Source organism: Aethalodelphis obliquidens, unplaced genomic scaffold, assembly GCF_003676395.1.
Source record: "Aethalodelphis obliquidens isolate GAN/ISIS:26980383/991018 unplaced genomic scaffold, ASM367639v1 scaffold63, whole genome shotgun sequence".
Lineage (NCBI taxonomy): Eukaryota > Metazoa > Chordata > Mammalia > Artiodactyla > Delphinidae > Aethalodelphis > Aethalodelphis obliquidens.
The window spans coordinates 1,128,965-1,152,637 of NW_020838007.1; the positions used below are offsets into that span (position 1 = coordinate 1,128,965).

The 23,673-nt window shown below is 48.7% G+C and overlaps 1 protein-coding gene across 6 annotated transcripts in view; it reads left to right on the forward strand.

Moving 5' to 3' along the window:
• The window catches only part of MAPK1 (mitogen-activated protein kinase 1), a 97,635-nt gene extending 74,478 nt beyond the window's left edge, over positions 1 to 23,157 (forward strand). For 4 of the 6 annotated variants that reach the window (XM_027088830.1, XM_027088826.1, XM_027088832.1 and 1 more), the window contains 5 exons: positions 381 to 495; positions 763 to 894; positions 11,118 to 11,227; positions 13,035 to 13,160; positions 17,617 to 21,294. In XM_027088830.1, coding sequence (XP_026944631.1) covers positions 381 to 495; positions 763 to 894; positions 11,118 to 11,227; positions 13,035 to 13,151 — 474 coding nt within the window. In that variant the 3' untranslated portion in view covers positions 13,152 to 13,160; positions 17,617 to 21,294. Of the gene's footprint in view, positions 1 to 380; positions 496 to 762; positions 895 to 11,117; positions 11,228 to 13,034; positions 13,161 to 14,790; positions 21,295 to 22,488 lie in introns of those variants that run through there. The other 2 variants (XM_027088828.1, XM_027088827.1) reach the window with 2 other exon arrangements.
• The last annotated feature ends 516 nt before the right edge of the window (positions 23,158 to 23,673 follow it).

A 23,673-nucleotide genomic window follows, 5' to 3' on the forward strand; every position in this document is an offset into this window, starting at 1 on the left:
GGCGGCGGGGCCGGGGCCATGGGGCCGTACAACCAACAACCGGGCCCCCGGCCCCAAAGGGAGAAGACAAAAAAAAGAAAAAGCCCCCCGACCAAAAAAAAAAAAAAAAAAAAAAAAAAAGATATAAAGTATACTGCAGAAATTCTAACTTAACAAGTTAATCAACTTTGAAGAGAGAAATAAAATCAAGCAATCTGGGTTGTTTAGTGTCTTATAAGAAAGTCAAATGATATTTGTCTCTCCATGGTCCCTTATTTCTGAATTATAGAGCCAGAGGAGAAGCTGACACTCCAGCAGCCCTGTGCCTGTCATGCAGAAAGGTCTCGTTGTGTCATGGAACAGCAGAGGTCATTCTCCATCTTTTCTCCTTTCCACTGCAGGGCTACACCAAGTCCATTGATATTTGGTCTGTAGGCTGCATCCTGGCAGAGATGCTCTCCAACAGGCCCATCTTCCCGGGGAAGCATTACCTCGACCAGCTGAACCACATTCTGGGTAAGGTTCATGAGCATTCTGGGGACCCACTGTGTACATCAGAGTACCCTCAGGAAATTAAGAAGAGTTCCAGCAACTCTTCAGCCTGTGATGGACATGAGCTTTTTTTAAATCTTCCTTGATTTAAAACATTAAGGACTTTGTAAAAAGCATTGGGAGGTAGTGAGAAGACATTGAATGTCAGTGCCCATTCTGCCCCACTGCTGATGGTATGCAGTTGGTTTACCTTGGTCTTGATAATTAACAGCTGATTATTTTATCTGATAGGTATTCTTGGATCCCCATCCCAGGAAGACCTGAATTGTATAATAAATTTAAAAGCTAGGAACTATTTGCTTTCTCTTCCGCACAAAAATAAGGTGCCATGGAACAGGCTGTTCCCAAATGCTGACTCCAAAGGTAAATGTGATTTCATTGATTATTTTTCTTAGGCTTAGCTTTTGTTTCTTTGTCTTATTCATTAAAGCAGTAGGTCACTAGTCTGTGGCTGTTGGATAATGCCTTATTTGGTGCTCACTCTTCATTGCTTTCTTCCCTCTTATTTAGGAGCGGTAGCCATAGGGTAAGGGAGTCTGGAGGTGACTGTTTAGTTTTCCACGTTTTAGTTTCTTTGCTACTTTTTAACTTGGATTAAGTTCAATTTTTTTAAGGTCATCTTGTCATTTGATCATTTTGAAAGTCAGGTTTATCACAGAATAATTCACATAAAGTAAAATTCACCCTTTTTAGTTGTGCAAGTCTTTGAATTTTAACAAACGTATGCAGTCCTGTAACTTCACCACAGTCAAGTTTTGGAGCATTCCCATTGTCCCGAAAAGTTGCTTTGTGCCCCTTCGTAGTCAGTTCCCTCGCCTAGTCCCTGGCAATCAACATCTGATCTGGTTCCTGTCCCTATGGCTTTACCTTTTCCAGAATGTCATAGAATTGCAATTATGTAATATGTAGCCTTTTATGTCTGGATTCTTCCACTCAGCAGAATGCATTTCAGATTTAGATTTATCTGTACTGGTGCCTATGGCAGTCTCCTCAACAAATGATGCTGGAACAATTAGACATTTGTGTGCAAAAAATAAGTAACATGGACCTAAATAGAAGGAGTAAAGCTATTAAGCTTTGAGAAAAAACCAGGATAGAATCTTCATGGCCTTAGGTTGGGTGAAGATATCTTAGGTATGTTCCAAGAGCATGTTCCGTAACAGAGAAAGGTCATACATTCGATTTTAGTCTTTGATATCTTTTTTGTTTTGTTTTGTTTTTTTGTTTGTTTGTTTTGCGGTACGCGGGCCTCTCACTGCTGTGGCCTCTCCCGTTGCAGAGCACAGGCTCCGGACGTGCAGGCCCAGTGGCCATGGCTCACGGGCCCAGCCGCTCTACGGCATGTGGGATCTTCCCGGACTGGGGCACGAACCCGTGTCCCCTGCATCAGCAGGCGGACTCTCAACCACTGTGCCACCAGGGAAGCCCCTTTTTTTAATTTATTTTATTTTATTTTTTGCAGTATGCGGGCCTCTCACTGTTGTGGCCTCTCCCGTTGCAGAGCGCAGGCCCAGCGGCCATGGCTCACGGGCCCAGCCGCTCCGCAGCATGTAGGATCTTCCCGGACCGGGGCACGAACCCGTGTCCCCTGCATTGGCAGGTGGACGGACTCTCAACCACTGCGCCACCAGGGAAGCCCCAGTCTTTGATATCTTATAAGTTAATTTTGTTTAATAATTATATTATCCTTCATTCCTGCTTAACATGTACCTGTTAAATATATTAGGCAGCTATTTTTTTTTTACCTTTATGCTGTCATAAAAGTGTGGTAGGCAGAATAATGACCCCATGCCCAAAGATGTCCGTGTCCTAATTCCCGGAAACTGAATCCATGTTAGGTTACATGACAGAGAGGAGTAAGATTACTCATCAGCTAACTTTAAGGTGGGGAAATTAGCATGGGTTGTCCAGGTGAGCCTGTTGTCATCACAGGAGTCCTTAGAGTGGAAGGAAGAGGTCAGAGGAGGGAACCCAAGAACAGCTTGCTGACATGTTGGTGCAGTGATATTACAATATTTACATCCAGTCTGCTGTTGACTGAATTTTAGCTTTTTCTAATATGTGTGTATGCATATGTATGTGTGTGTGTGTACATATGTGTGTATTTTTTAACGTTAACAACGATTTACTTAGATGTTAAATTTGTTTTATGTGTTGACCTGAGCCAAGTTTCAGAAACACTTGGTTTAAAATTGAATTTCTTTTGGATATAAGAGGAACTGTCTTTTAAACTCTCTGATATAAAGGTAGTGTATGATTATGGTAGACAGTTTGGACGTATAGAAAAAATAAGTCAGAGAATAAGAAATAGTCTTAATTATCAGAATCCCAAAATAACCTTTAATGTTTGCTCTACCAAAGTGTGCACAGCTTCTACCTATTTAGTTATAGTTATATAATGTATTCTAGTTGCAGAATTTTCAAAATTAGAATTTCCCATGCCTTGCACATGTTGCTGATTAGATTGGCTTGTGTGCTGTATCGTCCATCCCAAGCATGTTACCTAGATCTGATTTCCTGAGTTGCCTTTTTTAAGAGGTGTGTACATAACAAAACTGTATAATTAAGACCTTACAAGAAACAGAACTCTTAGGCTTTTCTCCTGTTTGTTTCCTCATTCTTTTCTCTAGTTAGTCATAATTTGCATCAAATTATTTGAGGGTTTTTTAGCTTATTTTCCTTAGGTTAAGGTCATGAACTTTGAGATTGGTTCGTTCAGGTAATAATTAACCCCACTAAAATCCAGTTAAATTTGAATTGTAGGTATTTGGTGAATATAATGAAAAAGCGGGGAAAAACTATACATAGAATCAAGTGGAAAGATGGAGTTTAGTGCTGAAATGGGCATAAAATATCGTGTGTCCAGAGCACAGGCTTTACAGCCAGACCTCCCTGGTTCAGTCCACAGCCCAGCCGCTTACCAGCTGAGCATCCTTTGGACGAACTACTTAACCTCTCTGGGCCTCTGTTTTCCCATTTATAAAATATTAGTACCTGCATCACAGGGTTGTGTGAATGTCTATACTACTGGTTTTGGTAGGACTAGGTTCTGAGATCTCAAGACAAAGTTTTTCATTTATATATCTTGGGTCCTTTCTATGTCTCTGTAATAAAGAATGGGTACATAACGTTCCCTTGTGGGTGGCCTGTAGTGTCTTTCACAACCTCATGTTGGACATTGACATTTACATCAGTTATCTGTTGCTGTGCAACAAACCCCTCCACAACCCCGGGCCTTCAGATCACCCCATATGATGCTGCACACCTGAAACTTAGAAACAGTTCAGTCAAACCAAACCAAACCAAAACTAGGTTAATGTGGCACCTTGTGAAATAAGATATAGAAGAGGATCTTACTAAAATTGACCCTTATTACCAAAAATTTTAAAAACCCGACCAGCACATATTTGTTCCAAAGCCCACGGGGCTTGGTGCAGCTGGGCGGGTCTGCTCGGCTCGCCTCATGCTGCATGGCCTAAGGGTGCCTCACAGCACCTAGCACCCTGTTGGCTCTCGTCCTGCAGTGGACCAGACTGGGTTTCTCATGCTGGCAACAGCATTCCAAAAGAACCAGAGCAGGAGCTGCAAGGTCTCTCCTGGCTGGGTCTCAGAAATGGACATTTCTGCCACAGTCCGTTGGTCAGAGCACATCACAAGGTCAGGCCCGACTCAAGAGGGGGAGAAATGAATCCACCCCTTCATGGGAGCAGCTGCAAAGAAATGGGGGCCATATTTATATGCCACCAGGTTGCTTCTGGTTTCTTAGTACAGCATTGGTAAATGTATTCATTTAATAAATAGATGGGTGTCTGTTCTAAGGCCCTGGACATAGAACAGCAATAAGACAGATTTAAGAACCTGCATGCAGGTAGCTAATAGTCTAGATTTGCATGAAAATAACAGGAAGAAATGAATGGAAGACCTCGGGGATCTCAAGAAATTAAAACTTTCAAGCTGAAACACTGGCGCTTTTAAGTCTGGTCAATAGTATTGGGTTGGCCAAAATGTTTGTTCACATTTTTCCATAAGATCTTATGGGAAAACCCAAGTGAACTCAAATAGTTCACAGAAAAGGAAGTGTAAATGTCTCTTAAATATAGGAAAAGGGACTCATTGTTATTTATTATATGAGATATGAACATTGAAAGGTCAGTAATTCCATTTTTTTCCCACTCATCACAGTAGCAAGAATCACAGAGTTTGATAACCCACTGTGTGGTCAAGGCAGGGGATCTTCTCAGAGGCAGCTGGTGGAGTGTGAATCTGTGGAGTCTCTCTGAAAGGCAGCTTGGCAATTCTGTCACATGTCTTTTGTTCCAGCAATTCTGGGTATTGCACTTTTGGGTTTGCCAACCAAATGGGGGGGAAGTGACATTTTAATTTGTTTTTCTTTAATTAAGAGTGAGGTTGAATATTTTTTCACATGTTTGTTGGAAATTTCTGACTGCTGAGTCCCTTGAACCAGTAGTATTGTAGATTTTTCTTCAAAGGAATCTAGCTTAGGATTCTCTCCAAAATTACTCCTGTGAGGGGGAAGAAATGATTATTCTTCAGCAGATGGTACTGGGCTAGTTGAATAGCTGTTTGGAAGAAAACCAATTTAAATCACTATTCACACATCAAAGTGAATTCCAAAACAATTGATGAGCAAATACTTTTAAAAAAATCATACTATTAAAAACTAGCGATATTTAGAGCATTCAGTATTTTTCTGATCTCTGCGTGGGGGAAGAATATCTTCCTAAGCTTTAAAAACAAACCAAGGTGGTGCAGTGGATGAGAATCTGCCTGCCAGTGCAGGGGACGCGGGTTCAATCCCTGGTCTGGGAAGATCCCACATGCTGCGGAGCAATTAATCCTGTGTGCTACAACTACTGAGGCTGCACTCTAGAACCTGCATGCTGCAACTACTGAAGCCCACGCACCTAGAACCCGTGTTCCGCAACAAGAGAAGCCACCGCAAGGAGAAGCCTGCGCACCGCAATGAAGAGTAGCCCCACACTCGCCACAACTAGAGAAAGCCCGTGCGCGGCAACGAAGACCCAACGCAACCAAAAATAAATTAATTAATTAAAAAAAAAAAAGACAAACATAAATGAAAGGTAGTAGATTTAAAAGTTTAAAATTTAAACTAGATTAGACCAGGTGTCGACAAATAGGTATAATTTGTTCTAGATTGAATAACATCTAAAGAATCCCTGTCCTGTTTTGTTGATGGCCACACACATGGTGGTTAGGTCCTGTGCTCTACAATTGGCCTCCTGAGTGCAGACTTGTGACCTCACTTTTTCACATTTTCCTCATCTCAAAATTGGGGCAAGTTTTACCTACCTCATAGGATAATTGGGAAGGTTGAGAGCTAAGAATATTAGGCAGGGTTAAGAGCAGTAGTTCTTAATGTTAGACTTCTCGTTAATGTTATTAGTGTTTAAAGAGCAGAGAGAACTCTAAGACATCAGTGGATAAAATACATGAGCAAAGGACAAGAACACACAACTTCCACGAAGAGGTACTGAGCCGAGGGTCACTGTGGGAGGAGCCAGTCGGGAGTTAGCAGTTGCGAGTTTAGTCTGGGCCGTGTTAAATTGTTAGAAACGGCTTCCCTGGTGGCACAGTGGTTAAGAATCTGCCTGCCAATGCAGGAGACACGAGTTCGAGCCCTGCTCCGGGAAGATCCCACATGCCGCGGAGCAGCTACGCCTGTGCGTCAAAACTACTGAGCCTATGCTCTAGAGCCTGCGAGCCACAACTACTGAGCCTGCGTGCCACAAGTACTGAAGCCCACAGGCCTAGAGCCTGTGCTCCACAACAAGAGAAGCCACCACAGTGAGAAGCCCACACGGAACAATGAAGACCCAACGCAGCCAAGAATAAATAAATAAATTTTTTAAAAAATTGTTAGAAACAACCTCAGCGCTAACTGTTCATTGTTCATGGATCAGAGTCAACTGATACATCTACTCAAAGGAATATTATATCAAGTCCCTAAAAGTGATTTTTACAAAGTTTTTGTAGCATGGGAAAATACTAATGAGCAGAGTTGACTGAGGAGATAACACAGCCTTTGTTATGTATAATATGATCTCAACTGTGTGCAAGAAGATGCACAGGGAAATTCTACAAAATGTGTCCAGAGATGAGCAGTGGTTCCCACTGAGCAATGGGGCTGTGGGCGTGGGGTGAGTCATCACAGACTGGAGGGTCGGCTCTTTGAGGCCTTCTCTGTCCACTTCATGAGAACCCACTGGGACTGGCCTTGGCCTGAAGAAGGACTTCACCGGCTCTCGGAACCGACAGGCCCAGCCGGGCTTTGATTCCAGGCGTAGCTCCTTTGACCACAATCTGGACTTTGTCATTCAGCATTGCCTTCCTCTGTTCCATCTTTCTTGTTAACCAGCCTCTTTTCTCATGGTGACACGATGGCCACCAGCATCTCCAGGCTCACGCTGACCTGTTTCCTGATAGTTTTAGCCCAAGTGTGGGGCTGACACTCACTGCCTCTGTGTCCACACCCTTGACAGTCACTGTGGCCAGGAGAACCTGGTGAATGTGGCCGAGCTGGTGTCACCGCTCCCACGGGCAATCCTGAGAGCTCCCCCATGGCAAGTGCAGCTCCGTGTGGTTAGAGGTCAGGTGCGCAAAGCCAGCAGACGGCTGTCAGCGCGTAAAGAAAGATGAGAAATTCTGTTCTCTTGGTCCCACTTTTGTTTTTCATTTTTTAGTTTTTGGGGGGTTTTTTTGGCCATGCCATGCAGCATGCGGGATTTTAGTTCCCCGACCAGGGGTCAAACTGGTATCTCCTGCAGTGGAAGAGCGGAGTATTAACCACTGGACTGCCAGGGAATTCCCCTATTTTTTGAAATTTTAAAAAATGCCGTTCTTGTGAGAAGTCTGTGTCCATTTCTCAGATAACCTGGTATTTGAAAAGCCTCCAGACTTTATTACTGCTCCTGTAAATGCATATACATATATATGTTCTCAATGGGATAAGCTGTATTCTATTTCATTACCTACAGAGAGTCTCTGTATACAGAGAGTGAGAGTCCTGAGCTGACAGTAGATTTAGGAGTTTTTTAACAGATGGCATTTGAAATCCTGGAAGAGGCTGGGGAGGTGAAGAGTGAGATGTGTAAGGAACTGGACAAGAATCTTCCCTGGGCAGTGCAGGAGGGATGGGGATTCTCGCAACCTGTAGAGGAGATGGACACAGATAATGCCTTGTGAGAATGTGGCCGAGTTCAGCACCTCCACATGGCATAGAGACCTCCAGTTCAGGTCATGGGTGACCACATAAGAGGAATGGGAACATGGAGACAGAAAGGACTGGGCCAGGTGAGGGCAGCAGGGAGGATCGGCTTTGGGTGGGGAGAGGGTCTCCTCTTTGAACAGAAGGATGCATGTGGATCTGGTGGAGGAATGCCCAGGAAGGTCACCCCTGGGGATATTGATTTTCTCAGAAAGTTGTGCTGAGAGGAATGAGGGCCGGTGGGCAGGAAGGGCATGATCCACCCATGTGAGTAGAGAAGGGCTGACCAGGGCTTTCCCCGAGCTCTTGGGGACCATGATAAGATTAAAGATCTTGAGTTTTTGTGGCTCAGCAGTTCTTGGTAGTATGCTCCTTAGACCTCTAAGGTCCCCAAGATCCTTCCAGGGGGTTGGTGAGGTGAAAACTCCTTTCATGATGACACTGAGGCATCCTGCACCCTGTCCCTTGTGCTGCCATCTGTGCTCAGTGCAGGGCGAGGCGGCAGTGCCAGCCTCCCAGCTAAAACCAGGGCAGCTGCGTGTGAGGTGCCTTTGGTTAAGCAGCACAGAGAAGTCGCTTTGTTGTGTCCTGTCCTTTGTGCCAGTCTTTTTAGTGTTCCATGTGACAGCGCGGGATAAGTGCACGCAGAACACATCTGTCACGTACTGAGTGCAGTGGTTTCCTCAAAGGATGGTGCTGTGCAGTTGTTTGAATTGTGAGTTGAATTCGCTGCTTTTTAATAATTGATCCTCAGTTTTCAAGAGTAGGGCTCTGAGATCAGAAAGTTTGAGAAGCACTGTTGCAGTGGCACAGTCTGCACAGGTGGGCTTTTTCTCTGCCTCTGCTCAGAAATTCGAGCTGAGGATGGAAATGACAGATGGCAACCTTAATCTGGGATCAGAGTGTTGCTGGGTAGGTGAGACGGCCCCAGAGCAGTGCTGCCAGCCGGGTGACCCGCCCCAGGACCTGGAAGAAGTGACTGATGAGCCGGAAGGGTGGGGTCATGTTGCTGCACACCCCCCGGAGTTAGAGGGGAGGTGTGGGCTCATGGCCGCCACCAGGGAGAGTCAGGATCGTGGTCAGATGTCATCCTGGCCTTGAAGGGGCTTCAGTCTTTTAGGGAAAATAAAATCTGCATCCTATGCACAGCCAGCGTGATTCATACGTTGGAGTGGTGCCAGCGGGATGCTGAGCATGTGGGAGAAGGGAGGCCGGGCTCTCTGACTGGGAGCAGCACCTGCCAGCTGCTTCCCATCTCCCCCCCTCCCCTCCTGTAGCTGCAAGCAGTGCAGAAATAGCGCTGCAGTCAAAAGAGGCTGGAGAGCCAGTCAGTTTTCAAGTAGAAAAAAAAAAATTTAAAAAGCTCTTTTCTTTTGAAAGTGTTGCCTAGGATTGAACTTGAAGGAACTGAAAGGTCTGTTTTAGGAGTGTGTCAGCTGCAGAGCATCCAGTTGCCTTGGAGTGCATCCCTCCTTAATATCAACAAGACTTGGAATTTAAAAATAATGCTGTTAGACTCTTGACTGTGGCTGGGCCCTTGGCTTCTCCTGACATGGATGGAGGTTATCTGATCTCAAGGCATTCCTTGGGGAAATGTCTGTGAGCTCTAGGGGAGGGGGGCGGGAGCGGGAATTGAGGTCGGTTTTAGTACCTGTGTTAGGTATGGTAGGGCTCTGAGGCCCAGCAGGTGTGTTCGCCCATCTACCAGTTTGAAAATGTACTATTTGTAGAAATTCATTATGTGGGCTTTAAAAAAAACGTAGTTTTTCACACTTCACTTTATGGACATGAAAAAAGTCCTTTGCTGTGTGGAATTTCTTATGTCCATCACACAGTGTACCACATCGATGATCTCCTGATTGAAGGTGAGTAGGGGTGGTGTGCAGGGATGTGCACGTGGGGGCCACAACTTCGGGCAGTGGGGCACTCCACCCACTCGCTCTCTCCTGGCGACTTCCTGGCCAGCTGCCAGCTGCTCTCCATCGGGGAGCACATTTCCTAGTGACTACAGTGATTTTCCATCACCGTTCTTTATCCTAGAGCTTAGAGTCGGGTGCTCATTTGCAGATGGACGAGGTTGATAACCTAATAAGAAACTATCACCGTGAGTAACAAGGCTTCATTAAGTAGATGCCAGTGCTTTTGTTTTTGTTAGTGTCAATACATTTTCTAAAAATGTGTGTTCTTAATAATTACCTGGTAGGGTTTTTTTTGCGGTACGCGGGCCTCTCACTGTTGCGGCCTCTCACTGTTGCGGCCTCTCCCGTTGCGGAGCACAGGCTCCGGACGCGCAGGCTCAGCGGCCATGGCTCACGGGCCCAGCCGCTCTGCGGCATGTGGGATCTTCCCAGAGCGGGGCACGAACCCGTGTCCCCTGCATCGGCAGGCGGACTCTCAACCACTGCGCCACCATGGAAGCCCTACCTAGTAGTTGTTAGATTTATTTCTTGGAGCCCTTGGATTTCTCAGGGGTGTCTCAGGGCCGTGAGCACCACTGGTCTGAGCATTGTTAAATAAAAGAAGATAGTTTTAAAAGAAGCCCTCTTTGTTACCTCTTTACCAGAACAGTGATGTCTTTTCTAGCATGTATTCTCCCTCATTGAAACCTACTTCTGACACTAAATACAGGAAGTATTTTGTCACATGACCCTTAACCCTGGTCCCAGCCACTGTCAGCCGTGCCCCTTGGCTGTCCTCGCGGCCTGAGGTGGTACCTAGATACTCTGTAGAGGCCCCAGGGCAGGCTGCTCATTGGCCACCGCCTCCGGCTTGTTCCTGTTGGCCCTGCACTTGCTGCCTTGCTGCATCGTCGACATGAAAAAGGTGGTCAGGGCTGAACTGCCGGCCAGGTCGAGAGAATACTTGTAGTTTGGGGCCTTGGAGAAAGACGCCAGGCTGCAGAGCAGGCCAGGGGGCCTGTGCTTTACACATGCCTCTCAGCCAGGACCTGGAAGGAGGAGGCTGAAACCACATGGGAGGCAGTGACCATTGCAGAACTGACTTTGGAGTTGACTTAAGAGCGGTACATACATAAAACCTCTGCTTTTGACCCTGCGAGCAGAGCTGTGATTTAGGACAAGGCCAGGTTTTGGGGGCAGACTTGGGCTTGAATCCTGGCCACTATGTGGAGCCTTTGCTGAGCATATCACCTTCCTGAGTCTGGGTCTCTACTAACAGGTGCTCAGACTCAAGCTCAGAGATGGAACAGGCACCCCTGGGTGGTGGGGGCTCCTTTAGCTCGGTTGTCTTGTGGGTCAGTGGACTTAAACAGGAAGACGAGAGAGTATTTCATTGACTTTTTCTTTGGCTTCTCACCTCTTCAAAACCTTTCTCTTTGTAGCTCTGGATTTACTGGACAAGATGTTGACGTTCAACCCTCATAAGAGGATTGAGGTGGAACAGGCTCTGGCCCACCCGTACCTGGAGCAGTACTACGACCCAAGTGACGAGGTGAGAGCCTGCACCCCCCCGGCTGAGTGGCCCTGCCATCATGTGCCTGAGACTAGTGCTGTCCCCACAGCCTGAAACCCCTTCCTTTAGGTCCCCTGCACCGGGTGGGGCCGGGGAAATGGAAGGGGAGGGGAGCACAGGCAGGAAAGTGATCCCAGGACTGTGGTCATGGCCTGTGGCAGGAAGAGACATGGAACTGCAGGGCCCACCCTGAGGGTGGAGGGGAGGAGGGGACAGGTCAGCCAGGACAGTCCCACCAGAGCTTGGTGGCTTCGTGTCTGCCTCCGTGTGTGCCTCCCTAGAGACACGAGAGCCTGTCGTGATGAGGAATGCTGGTCGCAGAGGTGCGTGTGCGAGTCTCCAGTGCACACCGGGCATGCAGGTGAAGGTGCTGCATGTCGGGCATCTTCTGTCCAAAAGTCCCCGTTCCTTGGCTCTTTGATTCCTCTGGGGACTCACTTTTAACTTTGTTCTCTGGAGGATAATGAAGGAAAGTGCAGTAGGAACCAGAAATGTGGATCTTTCTAGTTGAGGTTCAAATGCATAGACAGTAAGCCTTCACACTTCTGTTTTTTAAAAAGGGAGAACCAAGAGGAATGTGTTAAAGGGGAAATGGAAGAGGAAAGGAAGAACTAACTACAAAAGTGAAAAGCAGTTACATGAAAAAGAGAAAGAGGAAATCAAACATATATCAGTCAGCTTCCCCTTCCACAGCCTTTCCCGGAAACAGTTGATGCGACCTCCGTGGTACATAACAGAGGAGCAGCTGAAAACATGGGACCTGGGGCTCTTACTGCCCTGTGAGCTGGCGGTTTCCTAAGCCCCACGTCCTACTTTCAGGCTGGGGTGGTACCCCACACCCAAAGGGGGCCAGGCGGATTAGAAGGGTGGCATGTGTAGGGTCCCGTATGTCGAGCCCTCCTTCAGGGAGAGGAGCTGCTTGTTTTTCTCTTTTCCCCCTTTCAAGAGGCCAGGGCCTAGCGCAGAGTTTGGGGTGCACGTTTCCTTTCCCTTAATACATGGTGTGAGGGTGACATGGATAAGGTCTGGGGTGCCTGGTAACAGCTGTATCGTCATCAGGTTCTGTAACATTGCATTCGTTTGGAGGGGGGTGCTTACAAATCAGAATATTAACTGACTACATCTTTTGTCGTTGAGTATGCATGGAGGTTTTTTGATATGAATAGACAGTATTAGATTTCTGGTTATTTATAGAGAAAGTATACTAAAGAAAAGCAAAAACTTGCAGAAAAATACAAGAAAGATCACTTTGTAGTCTTGTTATGCGGTTATCATTATTAAAATTTTGGAGTGTTTCCTTCTCAGTCTTATATTTCTATATCTAAATTTTAAAAATAGAGTTCATTCTGTTTAACACAAATATGGGCATTTTGCCATGATTTTCACCTTCCTTGCGGCTTCACTTTTTAATGGCTCCGTATTACTTCTTCATATAAAGATACCGTAATGTATGTAATCAAATGCATTTATTCAAGTATTGAGGGTCTTGATTGTATACACATACTACCACCAGCAGCAGCCCTCCCATCACAGCAGATTCCTGTGGCTGCCATGTGCATGCAGTGCCTGAAGACATTGGAGAATCATGTGGGGACGCTCCCTCTCACTGGTTCAGGGCTCTCGGGAGGTGCACTTCCGTGACTGGGGTGCAGCACAGGGCTGCTCATCACAGGTGCCAGTCCTGCCGTCTCAGTTCGAAAGCCTGAGCTATGGTCTTTCTGTGGAGCAGTGAATGACTGCCTCAGCCGCAACCACTTTTGTCTAAACGTTCTATTTTCTTTTCAAGCCCATCGCCGAAGCACCATTCAAGTTTGACATGGAATTGGATGACTTGCCCAAGGAAAAGCTCAAAGAACTCATTTTTGAAGAGACCGCTAGATTCCAGCCAGGATACAGATCTTAAATTTCTCAGGTACCTAGAGCTTTAACCATATAGTAAATCCTAGCAGAGGAGACAGGTAAAAAGTGTTCAAAAAGAGGAAACACAGATCTCAATTTTAGAGAATATACGGAATGGGAGAGAGAGCGGGGCTTGTTGTGTTAGAACTCTGTAGAAATGAGCAGTGAGATAAAGAATTATGACCAAGGGTTGAGGCACCTGCTGGGGAAATGCTTTGGACAGACCAGCCCGGGGCAGCTGGATGGCCTGGCAGTGGGGTCTGCAGACAGGTGACCGAGGGGGCTCCAGGCAGGGTTACGAACTGGGGGATTCTGCAGCAGTGGGCATTGGGGATTCTCAGCTGGATCTTAAGTCCATTCTCTCCTGCCTGGGCCTTTTTATTTATTTTCACATACTGGGGTCAGGCTGAGGGTTGGTCTGAGGTTGCCTGTGTTGGGCAGCGTCCAGGCTTGAGATCAGAAGCTGCCTGAGCTATTTCACACAGAGGGTGTGTGATCAGTCAGGAGGCTGTGGAAGGGCTGGAGAGCAAGAGCGGGGCGGTGGGGCTTCCTGCAGGCGGGGGTCTGCAGGGGCTGAGGGGAAGCGATGTGAGCCAGCATCTGTCTGGTCAGCAGGCCCGGAGGGTGCCGGGCCCCTGCCAGAACTGCAGCTGTTAGAGCATCACCATTGCTGAGGAGGGTCAGGAGCCCGACTGCCACTGACCCAGGGACCTCAGGGGCCTGAGTCACCACCACCCTCCAGTACCTCTGAAACCCAGGACCACCCCTCCCGAAGAGCCATGTGTCACTAGAGGCAGAAGAAGGAAGGCTTTTCCTCTCAGTGCCTGCCACTGGCAGTCCCACCAGAAGCAGCTGCCAAGGACAGGCAGCGGTGCTAAGGCAGGGTCCCAGCCCCGGAGCTCAGATCAGGGGATAGGGAAGGGCGGAAGGGGGGCTACAAGCAGATGCGATCAGCTCACCTACTCACAGAGCCACCAGGGCTGGACCAGGGCAGAGGAGAGGGTGGGAGAGGAGCTTCCAGACCTGGGGCTCAGACTGGGGTGTGGTCGGGAGAAGCAGTGACTGCAGGGGAGTGAGGGGAGCAGAGCCTAAAAGACCCCGATTCCCTAACCAAGCAAGGGAGGGGGACTGGCAGGCCCTTGCTGGGACACACTGGAGGCCAGACTCCAAGCCCGAGCACATGTGCCCCTAGCAGCCAACCTTCAGGAAGTGTCTGAGCAGGAAGGGGAGATGCCGCAGGGGACAGGGAGGCCAGTCCAGTGGGGTTGGAAGCGTTCATCCGTCCACACCTCACATCAGGACAATCTCTTGAAGAATTTGTTGCACACAAGGCACTGTGCGGTCATTCACCGACAGAAGGAAAACGGCCCCTGGGACCCAGCCGTTTTCACCCCTTCCTGGCCTCTCTGCCTGCATTCACAGTGGGGGGATTGTCTCTGCCAGGGGCCTGCTCTTCCGTCCCCGTGTCCGTGCCAGGTCAGCCTGGCTGCGTTGGGTGAATAAGCTTTTGGCTGGCTCTTTACAAATTAGGCCACTGACCCCTGGCCTGGAAGGTCGAGCTGAGCAACTTTCTGTATGGTCCCTTCCATGGGTTGCTTTCCTGTGTGTTCATGGCCCCTGATTTCCCTGCCTTCTGGTTTCAGGGCATACATGCTGTGTGCTCACCCCAGTGAGCAGAACAGACAGTACTGAACGTGGCCCCCGAGGAGCACGTGGCCTGAGAGGGGAGAAAGACACAGACCATCATGCACATCTTTGGTGTAGAACATCTGGGGGTGATGGAGCTATCAGTTTGTCATTGTTCATTTAATCCCTGTCACGTACTTTAGTGCCGGGTAGGAGGGAACGGATGGGTAAGACCCAGGCTTTGCTTTCTAGCAGCCTAATGGCAGGACCCGGGGAGTCAGGCCCAGCATTGTGGTGCTGCACCAGGGGAGGGTTCGACCCCAAAGATGCAGAGCGCCGGGAGGGGGCGCCCCGCTGGTGGGGAGGGGCCCGCCTCTCCTCACAGGTGGTCTCAGGTCCTGAAGTGTCAGGGCATCTGACACTGGGCAGTCTGGGTGGCGGGACCTCAGCAGGGACTTGTGGGGTGGCTGGTCAGGCAGCAGGCACAGGGGAACGTGACAGTGACTAGGGTCCTGGGCCACAGGACAAGGCTGCTGACTGGATGCCTACTGGAGGCCATTAGCACACGGGGACCAAGCCCACCCGGGGCCCACCCCAGCTCTGAGTATCCAGGGTTGGGGCCTGTCACCAGTGGAGGCGGTGGCAGGGGGGTTGCTCTGTGTTTAGTTCACTTCCTCCAGGCACACAGAAGGCACAGAATGTGCTTGTAGCCTGATTTTTTTCCCAAACGTTTTTTAAATGACAATTTTTACCTATTCTGAGAAGTTGAGGGTTTTACAGTAGACACCCATATTCCCACCACCCCGATCCTATGATTAACGTTTTATTATACTTTCTTTGCCTTTTCACGTATCTGTCCATGCATTCCTCCATCTGCCCATCAATCCATCTTGTTTTTTTCTGTGCATTTCAAAGGAAATTTCCAACATCTAGACTGACTTATAATTTAGTCATCTAGGATAGAAGAGTGAGTGCAGAGGAGGGTGGGTTGGGGGCGTTGTTAAGCTCTGGGCCAGGTTCTTTCACAGACATTGCCTTTTGATGATCACAGCAGCGTTTCCTGAAGTCAGCACACAGCCCAGGTCTACGCTTGACGAAACTGAAGGAGTGTGTTTAAGCATTTTGCTCAAGATTATACATCGGTGGCAAAACTAGGCAGAGAGTCCAGGTCCTTTAGACTCAGAAATATTTTTTCACCTAGATTTGCTCCCCAGGGAGGTGGAGGGACCGGGGTGTGAGTTCCCAGTCTGCAGCGAGGGCAGAACTGCACAGAGGAGAGCCTGGAGGTGTTGGTGCTGTGACACACGGGGCCGCCGGGGAAACGTGCTCATACAGCTGTGGGGGCTTTGCTGGAGGGGACAGCAGGGACCGCTCCAGAGGAGACCCTAGGTGTCCCCTGCTCGCTGATGTTCTTAGTGGCGGCTCTGAGTGATTGTAAAGAGTCAAAGTATGTTCATTATATTTTGTTTAAGGGGCTCTATTTTAGAAATGTTTTCACTGGAAAGGTAAAAAGGTATAAGTGGTTAATACATTGTGACAAGTCTCCGATTCCTCCAGCCTTGGGTCTCAGGCTCATCCTTACAGACCATCTCCTTACCTGCTTCCCTGAGAAGCTGGGGAAGAGGAGGTGGTGCCTGCCTTTCTTCCTCCTTCTCCAGCCTGTCGCTGGACTTTCTCGGGGGGTGGTGGGGGACTGATTACTAGGGGCATTAATCTGTTGTTTCCCTTTGGTTTCATTAAAGATAAAAGCATTTAGGGCAGTTTTAGTTTTCTGCCAGCTGCTAGGTGTGGCTGCAGTTCATGGTGGCACGCCTCTAGGGGGAGGTCACGTCTTGTCCCCCGAGCTCGTCTCCCCGAGCAGCAGACAAGGACTATCCACCTGGCAGTGCCTGTGAGCCAGGTGACACCTGCCGGTGGGCGTTTAACAGGCCACGTCTCCAGGGGAAGGAAGGTCTGCTTTGCTCGCATCCTGACACACTCGATTACCCTCATGCTGTCTCCACGCGGCTTCGTCGTGAGACAGAGAACGTGCGCTTCTCCTCCCCAGGATGGTCCTCGGGGTGGAGGGAATTCCCACGTCCACCCACGCCCCACCCCCAGCCGTCTGTGCTCACAGCCAAGAACTGCTAGTCTGGAAACAGGTGGAGTGGATTTAACCCAGAATATAATTTCCTCAAGTAAAATAGAGATGTTAGAGTGATGGGGGACCTCAGGGGCCTCCTGAGGGATCCTCGGACATCTGCAGGGCCAGGGGGGCCTGGCGGGACAGCAGCCATTGGGTCGCCTCCTGCACTTCCAGGGTCCAGGCCCACCAGCTTCACGCTTCCTACCAGTACTTGGTTGTGCTTGTTGTGCTTAGTCACAGAAAACTTGAGCATTAAAAAAAAAAACACTTTCTGCCTCCTGTGTGGTTGATTCTGACCTACCTGCTCATCCAGAGAGAGAGACGTGCTGAGAATAGGAGGCAGAAGCGTTTTCCACTTCACACATGTGTTTACAAAGATTCTCAGACTCTGGTTTGGACCGTTGGTTAATGGCATCTGGGGAACACTGACGCCGGCCTGGCTGTGAGCGAGCGTGCGTGTCTCCCCCTGAGTATTCTGGAAACATCCTCTGTGAAACGTCTGAGAGAAAAGGTGCCCGGGGATGGGGGCATGGAGGCAAGCCCACCCTTGAGGAGCCTCGGGTGTGACTCGTGCCACGTGGTTCTGAGGGAGATGACCTTTTCTGCAGGAGTGTTTTTCCTTTGCTTTTTCACTCTTCCGTTTTCCTAGCACTGCTGCTGCTGCTTTTCCCACGTGGTTCACCCTTAGCTCACAGTCGGTCTGTCTGTTTCCCAACAGGACATGGGCTCCGAGGACGGGCCACGCGCAGGCATCGCTGTTCTTCCTCCCAGCTCCTGACCCCGGGCCCGTCTCCAGCCTGTCTCGGCGTGTCCACCTGACTCCTTTGAGCCATTCGGAGGGGCAGTTTCTGGTAGTTGTGGCTTTTATGCTTTCAAAGAATTCCTTCAGTCCAGAGAACTGTTCCTGGCACCCCTGTGTGTGTCGCCCTCCGGTGACCTGTGGCAGTGTGTACTTCAGGGCACCTACTGCTCACCTTGCTTTAGTCACTAATCGCTTTCTGGTTTGAAAGATGCAGTGGTTCCACCCTCCCTAGTCCTCCCTCCCGATGCCCTGCTGACCCCGCCCTCACCGTCGGTCACTGCGTCTCACCTTCCGGGAGGGTGGCCGCTCCTCGGGCACTTTAAGGCAGTGACGGCCCCTCTTTGCACTCCTCTCCCACCCTGCCGGGGCCCCTGCAGCTCGTGCTCCCGCCCCTGGACCCTGTGGGTGCTCGTCAGCACCTCTCCTTTTGTCATATTAATCTCTAGCAGATGTAAGGTATATGTACTGCTTGCCCAACTTTTAGAAAATTCAGCCCTTTTTCTAAATAAAAGGAAGAAATCCTGCATCGGGCAGTTCCACCTGTACCATTTACAGGGGCACAGCACTTGCCAAAATGTGTTGTATACAGTTCTGGGTGTTTGCAAGACTTATGCAAAAAGACGTAAAGTGGCAGCTTCTCTCGGGATTTGGTGAGAGGTGCGCGAGGTCATGCAGGCTGCCCAGGTGGTGTGGGGCTGAGCTCCACGCCCAGTGGGCACAGGTGCCACGGGCGCTGTAGCCACGCTCGATGCCTGAGGGTCTAGCGGAGAGGAACACTGCGTCTTTCAATGAGAAAGTGTACACTTCCTTTTCCTCCTACAGCATGTCAGCATCTCAAGTTCATTTTCAACCTACGATATAACAGTTTGTAATAAAGCCTCCGTGAGCTCACGACTGGAGCACTGTTCTTTCGTCAAGTGCTCGCTCACGTCTCTGATGTCACCGAGCTCAGGCCGTCAGGAGCAGCTAGCACTAGGTCCTGCGTGCAAGGAGCCCTAGCCCCTGCCCTCCTGAGCCCTCTAGTGTTTGTTCCCGCCGCCGCACCCTGTGGTGTGGACTCGGTGTTCTGTCCCCGTGCGGTGCCTCCTCTTGACTCCCCCACTGCTCTGTGTGGTGAGAAATCTGCCTTGTTCAGTAATTACTGTACCCTCGCATGACTGTTACAGCTTTCTGTGCGGAGATGACTGTCCAAGTGCCACATGCCTATGATTGAAACAAAAAATCTATTGTTACCTCTGAGTTGTGTTCCACGGAAAATGCTATCCAGCAGATCACTTAGGAAAAATAATTCTATTTTTAGCTTTTCATTTCTCAGCTGTCCTTTTTTTCTTGTTTGATTTTTGACAGCAATGGAGAATGGGTTATATAAAGACTGCCTGCTAATATGAACAGCAATGCACTTGTAATTCATGGAAATAAATGTACATCTTCTATCTTCATATTCATGTTAAGATTCGGTGTTGATTTCCTCTGGATTAGCGGGTCCAAATGGACAGTCAGGCTCAGTCTGTGCTTTAGAACAGAAAGGCTTGCAGGCCTCCCCTTCCCACCAGGCACTGCCCGAACACTTAGCTTTACGTCAGGTGATTTAGAAAGCATTTCTGGAGGGTTCTTTTTTCCTTCCACACAGCAGAGAATCAATTCTGACATGTTCGTTTCTTCAGATCATAGGTCTACAGTGTTCTGTCAGGCTCTGATGAAGCAGCCCAAATGTCTCAGGTTGGATTCTCTGATTCTTTCTAAAGAGGGCCGGCCTGTGTCCCAGTTGAGTGCTGGAAAGGGCTCCACCCCCCCACCCCCCACCCCCCAGCCCAGCATGCTGGTGCTCACACCTCACGGGCCAGAGCAGGTGGCTGACTCATCCTCAGAAATCAAAACTACATCTAGGTTTTTGCCCTGAGATACGTGATTTTCACCTCCATGCACAGAGCTGCCTTGTGAAGGTCCACACAGCATTGAAAAGATACAGAGATTTGACTGTTCCTCGATACATTTTTAAAGGAGCATTGATAGTTTTATTGCTCTTGTTTCTTTGTACTTTTTAAATGGAATGTTAGCACTATTATGAGGTTAACCTGCAGTCCTCTAACTAGAAAGAAAGCCATAGCCTTGGTTACTAATCCCTGGGGACTCTAGGCTCTTCCCCCCCCCCCTCACTGGTACCATGGAGTCAGATGGGCATGAAACCACTAACTGCATCCTAGAGTCCCTGTAGCCACAGGTTGTGTGCTTTTTACTAATCATGCTAAACTTGGTTTAACAGGTCAGGAATTGTCTTAACCAAGGTACCTGTGAAAAGTACTAGCTGTTAGGTGTGAAAGACTCATCATTTGGATATTTCATCTCTAAAAATGTACAGGTTAGGTCATCTAAATTCATGCTGGTGATCCCGAATGCCTCCATTACTGCTCCACGCAGATAAGTTTCAGACTGATGGCTTTTTTGGTGTCTAAAATGTAAGCAAAAAATTCCTGTCGAAACATTCCAGTCCTTTCACTTAGTATGAAACAAAATACCTAGCAAGCCAGCAGGATGGACTTGAGAGAACTCAGGAGGACTGTGCAGACACAGCCTTCAAAGCTGGTAGAGACACGCAGACCGTGGACATGAGGGTAGAAGATCACTGCGTTGGTGTGCGGTGTGTTCACGTGACTCCTGCTACTGCATGCACAGCGACGGGTGTGGCGGGGCCACAGTAGTCGGTGGCTGTCCCTGAGGCAGACAGGTGTACTGCCTACGACAAGCCGAGTAACAGTCATGCGCAGACCATTCAGAGGAGACTGACCTTTATTTGCTTACGTGTTAATACAGATTTTAAATTGGTAATTTTTCTATAGTATGGTAATAGTATGTTAATACACATACATATGCACACATGCTTTGGGTCCTTCCATAATACTTTTATATTTGTAAATCAATGTTTTGGAGCAATCCCAAGTTTAAGGGAAATATTTTTGTAAATGTAGTGGTTTTGAAAATCTGAGCAGTCCTTTTGCTTATGTTTTAAAGCATTTGTGCTTTAAAATTGTTGTGCTGGTGTTTGAAATATGATCCTCCTAGTACAGATGAGAGGCATGTCCCAGCAGAGGAAGCGCTGTCTTCCTCACTGCAGCCAGCTTGGCATCGTGGGTCAGAGACGGGAAATCCAGAGGGATGCTGTAGGCTTGCACCAGCTTCCCTGAAGCTCGTGGCCTTTTCTGTGCTGTTTATCCGTGTAGAGCACTCAAGATCTGAAACTGCTTTGTTACCTGCTTTGTACTGTTGGTGCCTTCTTGGTATTGTACCCCAAAACTCTGCATAGATTATTTAGTATAATGGTAAGTTAAAAACAAATGTTAAGGGAAGATTTTATTAAGAATCTGAATGTTTATTCATTATATTGTTACAACTTAACATTTATTTGTGGTATTTGTGATTTGGTTAATCTGTATAAAAATTGTAAGTAGAAAGGTTTATATTTCATCTTAATTCTTTTGATGTTGTAAACGTACTTTTTAAAAGATGGATTATTTGACTGTTTATGGCACCTAACTTGTAAAAAAACAAAAACTACAAAAAAATTAGAATCATTAAATTGTGTCCGTGTTACCAAAATAACATAGTACTGTGCATGTCTAGTTTAACTGGAATTTCATACATGAAGATACGGAGTCACCTGGTCCTTTATTACATTTCCCAAGCAAGTGCGTTTTCTGGTTTGACTTTGCTCGTAGAACATGGCGGTAGTACCGTCAGCTGGTGCTCTGGAGGCACTGGAATCCTAGTCTGTCCAGAGTGGTCTTCAGACCTTTGGCCGTAGGGGGAGAAGGCATTGCCACACGCATCTCCTCTCATCTCCCTGAACTTAAGCGACCCCTGCTGCTGGGCAGGTGTCACTGGCCGCCTCTTTTCAGACCAAGAAATCATGACCACGGGAGGGACTGTTGGACATTTGGTTCCTGTCACTGTTGGTCATCGTGCAGTGGCTTATTTACGAGAAAAGATACCAGCAGTGTCCACGGTGAGACAGCAGGAGCTCGGCTCTGGGCCTCGGACCCACAGCTGCACCGTGGAGCTGGCACACTCGCCTTGAGCACGGTGAAGGTTATATACAGATACTTCAAGTGCCTAGCGTAGTACCTCCAAGCAAGCGGTAAATCTTCCTAAATGTGTTTTTATTTCTTTAAGTTTTGTTGTGAGGCAGCATGAGAGTGTCTGCTAAGCAAACTATTTTCTGTTCATCTGAGAGGAAAACTGCCCCAAACGTTCTTCAGGCAAATGAGCGGATCCCACCTGAACTGGGAGTTTCTGAGGGGTGTTTGAAGCACTGGTATTGCATTTGCTTTCCCTGGAGAGGTGAACACGCTTTGCTGTTGTCCCAATCCTCTAGACGATTCAAATGATCCTCCTGTTAGTGGACACAGGAGTCTGATAACCCTACGTTCCCCATTTTAATCGTGAGCCCCGGCCTTAGCAGCAGTGCAGCCATTCTGGTTGGCACTGTAGATGGCATCTCGGCTGGCCCAGTTCACTGTGTTCAGTCAGAACCAGAGTGTCCAGGGCTGACCGTGACTGCAGAGCAGGTGGAGATGGGAGGGAGCCGGAGAGGAGCTGGGGTGTCTGCAGAGGAGTAGCCGAGCGAGGCCTGGTGTCATGGGGGCTTGGCCACCTGCAGGGCTGAGGCTGGGGGTGTGGGTCCAGGCAGACCCAGGCCATGGGGGCGCTTTCTTTGAGTCCAGCGCCAAGGATGGCTGAGGACAAAGCTCATCTTCTAGAAGGGGTGGCAGTGCTCACGACATGTCTGTCCAGGTGAAATGGGAACGGTGTCGTGAGGAGGAGGAGGAGATCCGAGGAGGCCTGCAGTGGAGCTGACCTGAGGGGCCACGTCATCAGCGGTGACCCACGGCTGGACGATACGGGGCCTGGGAGAGACGGCTGAGTGACAGCCACGGCCACCAAGGCTGCACAGGCACCTGCCACTGCTGAGCATGCGTGGCGGGAGGTACAGGAAGGTAGGAGGGGATCTGATGCTGTCATACCCGGGTCCTGTGCAAATGAGGCTCCTGGGGCTCGCCAGGTCACCCTTGGGGGGTGACAACAGTGAGGGGAGGGGAGAGACCCATCACCTTGAGCTGTGACCACCCCTGGAAGACTCCGGTCACGCAGACCTTCTGCCGGCCTCAAGGCTGATCTGCTCGCAGTGGACTGGGTGCCAGGCCCTGCCTGTCGGGAAATCCGTGAAGTTGCCGGCCTGTGAGGGAAGGGGGACCTCTCAGCCAGAAGAGGCCCAGAGGACCGGAGTCTACCAGCTGTGCGATAATGACCATGTCTGCGCAGGTCCACAAAGATGTGTGGATTTAAAATCTGAATGATGACAACAGGAATGTGAAAACGAGTCATTTTTATCAGAAAGCAAAGTTTTGTCTTTTTCTGAGCAGATCAGGGAGACCCTGCAGGTCATCCTCACTCCCTTCATGAGGGCCTTGAAAGCCACCCCAGTGCTGTGGACACAGAAAATAGGCAAGAGCCTCCTCATTTCAAAATTAAGGCATCTTTAATCACTGATGTCTGGACAAGTTATTTCCTTTTTTCTCCTTCTCCTTCATCCTGTTTCCTAAATAATTTCTTTCTAAAATTGGGAGTCTAAGGAATTCTATATATAACAATGTGCATTCACATGTTGGGTGTCGACATGCTTTCCCCCAGACCAACCAGAAGCAGGTACTGGGGTCCTGACTCGGCCTGTGCTGAGCTGGGTCCGAGGACGGCCTCCAGCTCTTTTCTGCTGTGGCCGCAGGCTTGGGAAAGAGGTGTTGGGGGGTGAAGGTATTAGGTAAGGGGAGCACCGACTTGGGTGGGAGTTGGAGAGGATTACGCTTGAAATTCTTGGCCAGAGGGGCAGGGGAGCCACCGCCCCTTTTTCAGTAAGACCAGAAGGTAACAAGTCTGGTATCAGTCGTGGAAATAGTGGGAGGACCAGAAAGGGTGCAGCGG